Source organism: Convolutriloba macropyga, chromosome 7, assembly GCF_964194025.1.
Source record: "Convolutriloba macropyga chromosome 7, txConMacr16.3, whole genome shotgun sequence".
NCBI classification, from domain to species: domain Eukaryota; kingdom Metazoa; phylum Xenacoelomorpha; order Acoela; family Convolutidae; genus Convolutriloba; species Convolutriloba macropyga.
The window spans coordinates 52,146,962-52,157,823 of record NC_134474.1 but is presented as its reverse complement, the minus strand read 5'-3'; the positions used below and the strand labels follow the sequence as shown (position 1 = coordinate 52,157,823).

General features: G+C 37.4%; 3 protein-coding genes across 3 annotated transcripts in view; 2 read left to right on the top strand and 1 right to left on the bottom strand.

The window, feature by feature from the left end:
* Positions 1-10,862, top strand: part of LOC142343147 (26S proteasome non-ATPase regulatory subunit 7-like) — a 392,943-nt gene that overhangs the window by 228,665 nt on the left and 153,416 nt on the right. The window lies entirely within an intron of this gene.
* The window catches only part of LOC142343151 (uncharacterized), a 57,873-nt gene that overhangs the window by 2,123 nt on the left and 44,888 nt on the right, over positions 1-10,862 (top strand). Inside the window, exons 2-3 of the mRNA XM_075394846.1 lie at positions 2,115-2,258; positions 2,970-3,134. Of these exons, the coding sequence (XP_075250961.1) occupies positions 2,115-2,258; positions 2,970-3,134 (309 nt within the window). The remainder of the gene's footprint in view (positions 1-2,114; positions 2,259-2,969; positions 3,135-10,862) is intronic.
* Positions 1-10,862, bottom strand: part of LOC142343148 (peptidyl-prolyl cis-trans isomerase-like) — a 615,561-nt gene that overhangs the window by 572,178 nt on the left and 32,521 nt on the right. The gene's annotated exons all lie outside the window — the stretch shown is intronic.

Below are 10,862 nucleotides of genomic sequence, written 5' to 3'. Positions count from 1 at the left end.
AAAAAAATCTCAAGCTAAATATATATATATATATATATATATATATATATATATATATATATAAATATATATATATATATATATATATATATATATATATATGTATATATATATACATACATACATACATACATATATATATATATATATATATATATATATGTATATATATATATATATATATATATATGTATATATATATATATATATATATATATATATATATATATATATATATATATGTATATATATACAAAACGTTTTTGACAAAACTCAATTTCAAAACAAAAAATAACACAGAGAAATTGGATTTCTAATTTTTAATTGTGATATATTTTTATTTTCAAGACTTTCTATGAATTTCTTGCCAAAATAACGCCAGACTACTCTCTTCATTTTCTGCTCTCTTTATTTTCCTGTAGTTCTACCACTAACTTCATGCATAATTTTTTCCTTGCTATTGTCTTCATGATTGAGCTCCTCATGAATAATGCAGTGAAATAAAACCTTAATTAAATAAAATTATTAGGTTTTCTACTGCTGAAAAGACCTAGCCGTTCAATTTTCTGGATAAAAGTTTAATGGCAAATTCTTCATTTTACTAGTAAGGACTTTATATCCCAAATAAACTCGATGTTATAACGCTATGGCTCCGCTGGTCCGCATTGGAAAGGGGAAAAATTGTTATCTTTCTTGAATCTTCATGTTAGTTTTTTAAGTTTCAGTTCGTTTGCTTGCACAAGTTTTATTTCAGTAGCACATATTTTGGATCTATTCTGTTTCGGTCCCCAGTGTTTTTTATGACCCCTGTTGCAAATTATATGTTGTTCTATACACGTTACTATGTGAGAAAATAGTGCGTGCTCCTGGGGGTCATAAAAAATTTATGCTCACTAAGCTGGGGGGCCGCAACAGAATATCCCATATTTTAACAAGAACATCATTCACTCAGTTCAATCTTGTCATTTCATCATTCTTCATCATCATCATCATGGTTTTTTGTTACAACTTTGGGGGAGAAATTAACTTAGAAAAGGCGTCAAATTCATAATGAGCTAATGAAGCTAATCTGTAGCATTAACAAGATGTGGGATGAACGAAAAAATTTATTTTTTAAATGCTTGAAAAGTCAATTTCTTACGGGATAAACCCTTTCCAAGAGATCATTATTTGTGCTATACCAGCCATAGACCACAAGTACACCAGTTAAGCTAGCTGCCAGTACGCATTTCAAATTCGTACCAGATGGACGTATCGGTTGTCTGGTTTCGGAGTAATTCTCTATAATGTCTTTCGAAGTACCTCAAAGAAACTATCGAATGTTTCACTAGCCAGTTATATGAATTTTCTATGTAATTCTCACAATTTTTCTTCAGCACCGGGTATAACATAACTATAACACCTCGCCGTATAACGCAATGAATTTTCTTTTCGCAAAGGTGACATTGTCCATCTAGATTTTATTTAAACTACAATAATAAAAAAGACCTCTTGGCAATGATTTGCTGTCTGTTAGACGATTTCTTTTCTTACAGACTAGAGAGGGATTGCAGGAAGTGCTTTCCGGTTCTATCTGATCCGATCTATTAGTTGGTTCTAGCGCAATACCATGTCTCCATGAAACGAGATAACATCGGTTCTAATATGCAGTAAAAAAAATTTGTTTGCTTTCAAAAAGCAGCCTGTCTGTGTGGTTTTTCAAAGGTCGAACCGCTTTAGGTAAAAAAAGTCGCCAAAAAGGCCGAAATTCGGGATTGTATTAGCTGTTATATTTTTTTGTTGTTCCTGTTGTATTATTAAATGCCAGACTGTTTTACTAGCACTAGACTTTCAAAAAAAGGATTCCCTGTGAATAGTCAATTGATTTTATTGCACTCAATTCAACTGAATTCTGAGCAGGAATGGGTGCAATCATTGTCCACTTTTTTCGCATTTGTGAGAAGCCAGAAATGCGCGCACAGGTCAATCCAGTGTGCACTGTTCAGAAGCGAGTTTGCTCTACTCAGAGGTCACTTCCTCCAGTGTTTTACGAAGGCATTTTCAAAATCTCTTGCATCTTGACATTTCGACATTGACATTTTGACCTTGATATAATTGTGCGTGTGTGTGCATAGGATGAGTTCCATCCCTTCATAGAGGCTACTCTGCCCCACGTGAAGTCTTTCTCCTTCACGTGGTTCAACCTACAGGCCAGGAAACGCAAGTTCTTCAAGAAGTACGAGAAACGACTCACCCCTCTAGAGGAGCGCAAAGTCAAGGTACTTCTCACTCTTTCATCAATCAGGCATAATTCTCAAATTAAACGGGAAAACTTCATTTCAATCATCTCGTCATTTTTCCAATCAAAATACAATCGACCTTCTAGATGCTTACAATGGACCTTCTTTAAAAACGTTCATTCATGTAGCTTCATAAAAAGCTTGCTCAATTGCATGGTGTTTCGAAATTCGCTTAAGTTTGAACTTTGAACGGTTATGATTCACGGCGTGTCTCATAAAGTTTCAACGCAAGCGAATGTTTCAAAATCGCTAACAGGAGTTGAAAGTTGAAAGTTGCAACTTACAGGATGCAAAAATCTCTGATTACTTTTTGAACGGCGGAAGAGAACAGTGACATGTAAATTTGAATTTAAATGTCCATTTGAATTTCTGGAGTTTTCGATTGCTTGCTCTGCAACTTTATAGAGCGCAGACTAAATAACCACAGCGGGAGGTTGAAATGAAAGCGAACCTATAAAAAAACTCGACATAAAAAAGCATCGCTAAGCACATTTGCATGTCTTTTTTTATGATCAAGTTTGAAACGTTCGATTTTGTGTCCACTTAAAAAATGCTCTCTGGGTTATTTCCATAAAGTTACACCGCTAAAGAACGTTGTAAAAGTCGAAATCCAAAGGATCACCTGCGTTGCAACCTTATGGAACTAGCCTTATACGTAGAAGATTGTATATGTGTTGCTGTTGTGTTCAGAATGAGATCCAAGGGGAGAAAGACGAGATGAAGACCAAATGGGCAAGTAGACTCCTTGCCAAACTGAGGAAGGACATCAGACCAGAGTACAGGGAGGAGTTTGTTCACGCCATACAAGTGAAAAAGATGAACACCAACTGTGTACTCAGCAACGCTGACCAGAAAGTAAGTGGGCTACCACTTATCACAGGTTACATGTCGATTGACTCAATGCCAGAAAAACCTATGAACTGTGTTGCTCAGAATTCATACGAGGTCATAAATAATCCTTGGCAACAATCAAACCAGGTTATGATTTGTATGCTTTCATGCAAAATTCTACTTTAACGTAAAGGAAAAAAAGTCAACTTTACGAGCAAGAATTTCGTAAACCAAACAAATTGTAAAAAAATTCAGAGCAATATAAATATCGAAAAATATTGAATTTGATGCCGTTTGATCTTTTTTCAGTCTGATTGCATAAAGGTTTCTCAAATTCAACTTCAGCAGAATACTTTCTACACAATTGTGAATTTCAGAAAATTGGGATGATCTTTTGTCTCTTTGATCAATAAATTAATTTCATGTGGACAATTGTAAGTGGTATAATAGGAAAAGCTGGAAAACCAGTCAAGTTCAAAAAGCTTGATTTGAAAAAAAACTTCGAGGTGACGGGGCTATAAAGTATTAAAAAGCTGATCAGCTTTATTGCATTTCGGGGAAAAAAATAATTGCTAAAGTTGTAATTTTGCTGATTTTGTTCTTTCTGTTATATCAATCACTGAGCTCAAGTTGTCGTAAATCATAAATTAATTTAGTGCAGTAAACTTATCATACGATGTACTTAATTTAATCAGTGTACCTATTCCTGAGGGGCATGTGCATAAATCATTATTATTTCACATGCATGTCTGTTGCTACCATTTTCCCACAACGGGAAAATATTGTTCACATTTTATTTGACTTCTGGAATAACAGTTGCGTTTTTCTTCATTCTCTTAGTTTTGCTTCTCGCGTACAGTTGCCCAATTTAATTTATTCTTCATTAACTGTCTTTATAAATCGAGTAAAGTAAACACTTAGTCCTTACGCGATTCGCTAAGCGAATTCAATTGGAAATTGTGTAAAGCGCACTCGTCGCGCAAGTAGGACATAGAACATAAACGCAACTCGCGACTCAAGATCAAGTACGCAATTTCACTCGCGTACAACATGGCGCAGTCAGCAGCTCAAAAACGAACTCCACTTGGCATTGAGCCATTTTGGGATAAACCTAGTGTAGACCCGCCGCTGAAATGGGAAAAGTGGCAGATGCAGGCCAAGTTAGCGCTTCTTGCGAAGGAAAATATCACAATAGACACTTTGTTGGAACCAAAACCTGAAACAGTACAACTACCACTTGAACCGATCTATGAGGTTACGATAACGGGATCATCGGCACAATCGGAGCGGGAAAGATTGGCGAGAAACGCTCAATCAAAAATGAACTGGGAAAACCGGTGCCAGAGACAATTGGAGATAGGAATAATGTGCGGAGACAAGCCATGGGCACAAGCCGATCGAAAGACTGTGTCAATGCTATATCTCAGTTTGGGCACTGAAGGACGTCGAATTGTCTGTAGTCAAAACCCACACCTCAAGATGGACAGTCTCTCAACAGCAGAACTTTGGACAATCATGGAAACAGCATTTATTCGTCAGCGCAACATTACATTCGACAGATATGTACTTCTCACCACGAAACAGACAAGAGGAGAGTCTATCGAACATTTCTTCGGAAAATTGAAAGATTTTTCTGAAAATTGTGCGCTCGGAAGTCAAGAAGACACCCTCATTAGAGACCTTTTTATTGCAAATATGTTAGATCCAGAAATTCAACGGGAATTGTTGCGAGAAAACTTAGAACCAGCCCAAGCATTACGTTTGGCAATAAATATGGAATTAGGCCAAAGAAACCAACTACAAATTACAAACTCGCAATCTGCTCCGCAAGTTAATGCAATAATCCCTCAACGATCGTTTCGACCACCGAATCAGAGACCAACTACATCCAGCTTTCCACGAACACCAAACCAACTATGCAGGAACTGTGGTCTAACTTGGTCAGCTAATCATAGAGTCAAATGCATTGCGAGAGGCAAGACTTGCAACAATTGTGGCCTTCAAAACCATTTTTCGCGAGTGTGCAGAAAACCAAAATCATCATCAAACAAATCTAATCGCTCTAATGTTAACTCCGTTGAAGAAACTACAATTGATCAAACGGTAAATGCCATACAAAATATGAATTATAACCCGCAATGCGAATCGGATTACGACAGCTCAGATGACAATATGGTCGCCAGCATCGCAAGTACCGCAATTCAGATCGAACCAAAGAACACTATTCTACAAATTGGTAACACCCATGTTGGACTTCTCATTGATTCCGGCAGTGTGTGCAGTATTTTACCCGAGTCTCTTGCTTCGGAAATTGTGGAAAATTCTCCCCTTGCTCGTTGGTTGATGATAGCGCCTCCCCGGGAACTCAAAACATTTTCCAACGAACCCATAAATGTGATAGGTATGATACAGGCACCAATTGCGAGCAATGGATGGCGACTTGAAGAAGCTGAATTTGTAGTAGTTCTTGATGGACTAAAACCACTAGTGGGAAGAGATCTATTTGACGCTCTTGGAATTTCAGTAAATCAAACCCCAAAACAGGAAAGTAGTATGGTCAACACTATCACGTCTCAATGTCCATTCAAAACACGTATCGCACAATAATTCCCTCAACTTATTACACGTATTGGTCGCTCAAAAATACACATTGTCAAATCTAAATTTCATTGTCATTTCCAGCCAAAACATCAAAAGGGTAGAAGAGTACCCATCAATTTGCAAGAACGAGTGAATACTGAAATTAAAAAACTTCTTGCAGAGGGACATATAGAAAAATTGAATAACTGTTCTGACCAATATTTTATTTCACCTATTGTAATCACAGTCAAACGAGATCAAACCATAAAATTAGCGCTAGATTCTAAAAATCTTAACAAAGCAATACATAAAAACAAATATCAAATGCCAAATATAGAAACACTTATGGATTCGATATCACTAATAATAACAAATTACAAAACAGAGCCCGCGGAGCAAATATATTTCTCTACTATTGATCTTAAATACGCTTACAGCCAACTAAATTTACACCCTGAAACTGCTAATCATTGTAATTTTAATATTATCAGTGGTGACATGACAGGCACATATCGATTCAAAACAGGATTCTACGGTCTTACTGACATGCCTGCCGAGTTTCAGAAGGCAATGGATTACACCCTGATTGGACTTAAAAATACATTCTGTTTCTTGGATGACATTTTAATTGTTAGTAAAGGTTCGGAAGATGATCACTTTCAACTTGTACTGGATTGTCTTAAAAAATTAGATGCAGATAACCTTCGTATCAACCTTCCGAAATGCCACTATGCAAAACACCAAATTTCATGGTTAGGATATAATATAACTCAATCTGGGATCTTGCCACTCGAATCCAAAACATCATCTATTATGTCATTACAACCTCCTAATACACTCAAAAAATTACGCTCATTTCTCGGCTCAGTCCACTATATTAGTAAATTTATTCCCAATTTAGCTCAACTCTGCCATCCTTTAAGACCTCTACTTCGTAAATCCACTAAATATATTTGGACCGACACTCACACATTACATTTTAATGCAATTAAAACTCGCATAGCAAATCATACAGAAAACATGCATTATAACCCCCAATTTGAAACGCGAATCAAATGTGATGCTTCACGTTCCGGTTTAGGAGCAGCACTAGAACAACTAACAGTTGATAGTTGGAAACCGATATCTTTTGCATCCCGATTTTTAAACAGTAGTGAAGAACGTTATAGTATTAACGAATTAGAACTTCTTGGGTTAGTGTGGTCGATAGAATATTTTAAAAATTATTTGTATGGCAAAGAATTCACTGTTATCACTGACTACCGCGCATTACTTTCCATTTTAAAAGAACATCGATCAAATAAAAGTTACAATAGTAGGTTAGCACGGTGGGTTGACCGTCTCTTGCCTCATCAATTCTCAATAGAGCATTTACCTGGCGCAAAAATGGGCCTAGTTGATAACATATCCCGTAATCCATATCAACCAGCAAAAAGTGTTTCCAAATATGACGAAGAATTTCTAGTTGCAACATTATCGAGCATACATACTGATGCCCAATTACTTCAACAAAAACACAATCTCACAGCTAATTCACTTCATAATTTATATATTGATATTGATGAAGAACAAAAAAATTCCACCACCATTACAGCACAAGTTTTAACCATAGATTATGAAGCCCGAAATCCTCAAACTGAAATTTCTGATTTACTCGCTTCGCGAAATAAAAGTTCAAAATACTATTCAAAACAACCTTCTACTCCAGATATAAAACCCGCTCAGCGTGTACGCTTAACAAACGTTAATTCAAATTTCGCCCCGCGGAATAATAGTCCAAAATTTTATTCCAAACAAACTTCCAATTTAGACATAAATCCCGCTCTGCATGTTCGCTTAACAAATAATAGTTCAAATCTCGCGTCGCGAAAATACAACTCTAATATCATCCCTTTTAAATTTAATCATCTGTATAGCATACACGCTCCAGACGTACATTTAACTCATAAAAATAAATCATTCGCGGATCAAATGCGAAACATATTTATCCATTCCACTAATGGTAATAATTGTAGTAGTGTACATGATCAGCGAGTACATTCCAGTCAAAGCGATTTCGTACTCGCTAACACATATTCTTCTCCAAAAGTTAACACTTCTAATTTAATTAATACCACCTCTAATCTCGCACCGCGAGTACGCAAGTCCTTTAACAAATTAACACCCGCCTGGCATAATCCTTTACTAGTTACTCAAAAGACTAAAATGCATTCTTTAGATGACTCTTTTGCAATGCAAGTTACTAAATACCCAAATCATTCCAAATATGCGTCACATAGTCTACCATTTACAACTACTCCCGTACAAATTGAGTCTCAAAGACTAGTAAATACAAGAAAAGCGTCACTCGCTCACCAAAATGCATCCAAATTTACTCCTTCAAGTCATTCTCACTTGTCAATCAAAAATCAGCCTCAAATTCCTACCTTTTAGTAAGCCACACTCAAATAGTTTAAATAACTCACGTGCTCAACTAGTAAACAAAAATCAAGTGCTTTTTGCCCAAACTCAACCTGAAATTCAGTTGCTTTCCTCCTTGTCAATTAATTTAATTGAAAAAACAAAAATCTCATCAACAATGAGTCAACAAGCATCTTCTCTCAAGGGAAAAACACTCTCCTCTCGATCTATCAGAGCTTCACCTCGCGTGTCATTCACTGACAATGCAACAACGAGTACGCCACGCAGATCCTCCTCGCATTCAAACCTAAGTACCCACTAACGGATAGCCCCCAAGTAATGTCGTTTGAACGAGTGGTGGGAAAAGTCTTTAGCAAAGGCCTCATTGCATCACTGACAAGTAAGGATGCAGTCTTAAAAGAAGTGCGAGACTGCATAATTCGGGGGGATGAAGAAAGACTGAAGGCCCTCAACCCATACCTTTATAGTTATTGGCAGGACCTTCACGTGACAGGCGGGTGTGTTTGCATGGACGAGAAGGTGGCAATTCCCAATGCACTCAAAGAGGCCCTCATTGACGACCTACATGCAAGTCACCCGGGTAGCTGGGGGATGATATGTATGGCTCAGCACTGCTGATGGCCATACATGAATCGCGATTTGCTTGTCAAAGCAATAGAGTGCAAATCATGCACTGCTATCGGTAAAAATTTGAAATCTGTTAATCCCGCAGAACAATTTAAAGCACATACACCATGTATAGTTCCAAACCAAGAAATACAAATAGACTTTGCAGGGCCCATTAATAACGAAAAAGAACATGAAATATATATTTTAACATGCGTTGATAGATTTGCAAAATACCCTTCTGCGGAATTAGTTGATAATGCAAATGCCTCGAATGTCATAAAATTCTTAGACAGTTATATACAAATTCATGGAGTTCCTCGTTCCTTAAGAATAGATCAAGCCCGTTGTCTTATAGGTAAACAAGTAAAAAATTTTTGTACAAAAAACAATATCACACTCATACCAGCTCCGGCAAATGATCATCGTGCAATAGGTTTAGTTGAACGACTAATTGGTACAATTAAACAACGCTTGGCATGTATTAAAGACGCACACAAAGTGTAAATACTTTCACCATTAAAGCAGCATTAAAATCAATTATATACCAGCTTCGCATATGTAAACATAAAACAACTAAGCTTTCGCCATTCGAATCTGCGTACGGCCAATACACCACTTAGTAATATAAGTACTCAACCCAAATCATCTGACCTAAGTTATGAAAAAATTTTGAATCATTATTTAGATGAAGAAACTGTAACCCCCAACGAATTGCTGCCGGAGGAACATTGGGGAAACATCCGGAGTGACAACGAAGTTGAGCGTAATATGTGCAAGGCGACAAAGGATGCTACTAATCGCGAACGGCAAGCAACGGATACTGAATCACGCTTCCTTCGTACCACGCACGCACACCGTCCACTCCCATTGAAAGAACACGCCGTCCAATTAAACATTGCCCGAAAGAAGCACCTTCATAAGAGATCCAAGAAGAATTTGGACGGCTTGTATGAGGTGTTGGCCCCAGGATCGGTAGTCCAAAAGACCGACCAATACACTTCGGTCATTCGCGAGCCGGGTAAGGTAGAAGTGACTGTACGCAATAGCGATATTGCAAAATTTGGCACTCGTGAAGAACGAAAAACCAAATTGACGGATTACATCAACCGCAGAGGACCCCGCACACATGAAAAAACAACGGAAGCTTAGCCATACTAAAGAGTGTACTCGCATCCAGAAAGGAGACAGAAAAATGAAACACCGCAAACGCGAAACTGGCAGTGGCGTATCCTCGAATAAATCAAACATTGCTCGCGCAATGCGAGTACGCATGCCAAAAGTTCCGGACAATTTCGCTCCGCAAGTAATACCCGAAATCCCAGAGGCTGCTCCAGATCAGCCAATTATAACTGAAGAAGTACTTATTGCACCCCCGCCTACAAACATTCAGCAAGAAGCACTCGTATCATCTCATCCAGCTCCAACAACATCTTTCCCCAATACTCTGACACGATCAACCAAACGGACTAGGAAAAGTCCCAAATATTATGGTTATGACAAAGACAACTCATCAGGTGATTCTACTAATTCGTGTCCTCCGAGCTTTGCTCCACCCCGTAGGAAGCGTCGAGTAGGCGACATAGAATCGATTCAACCCTCAGTGATACAAACAATTGTGGATACAGCTACTCGAGTTGAACCGATTCATAACGACTTTCCCTCGCCTATCATAGGACAGGTGTCACCGATGGACCCCCGCATACGGCCAGCCGATCATAGCACTTCAAATGAACTGATTATTGATGAAGAAGACATGTGAAAACTGATACATTATTAATTATGACTAGCTATGATAACCAGTAAATATATTGTTGATACTATTTAACCGGTGAATAAGTATTATTATTATTATTCATATTGTTGCTAAAATTTTATTTCATGCAATTTTAATTTTTTTTGAAGCGGGAGAAATGTCGTACATCATAAATTAATTTAGTGCAGTAAACTTATCATACGATGTACTTAATTTAATCAGTGTACCTATTCCTGAGGGGCATGTGCATAAATCATTATTATTTCACATGCATGTCTGTTGCTACCATTTTCCCACAACGGGAAAATATTGTTCACATTTTATTTGACTTCTGGAATAACAGTTGCGTTATTCTTCATTCTCTTAGTTTTGCTTCTCGCGTACAGTTG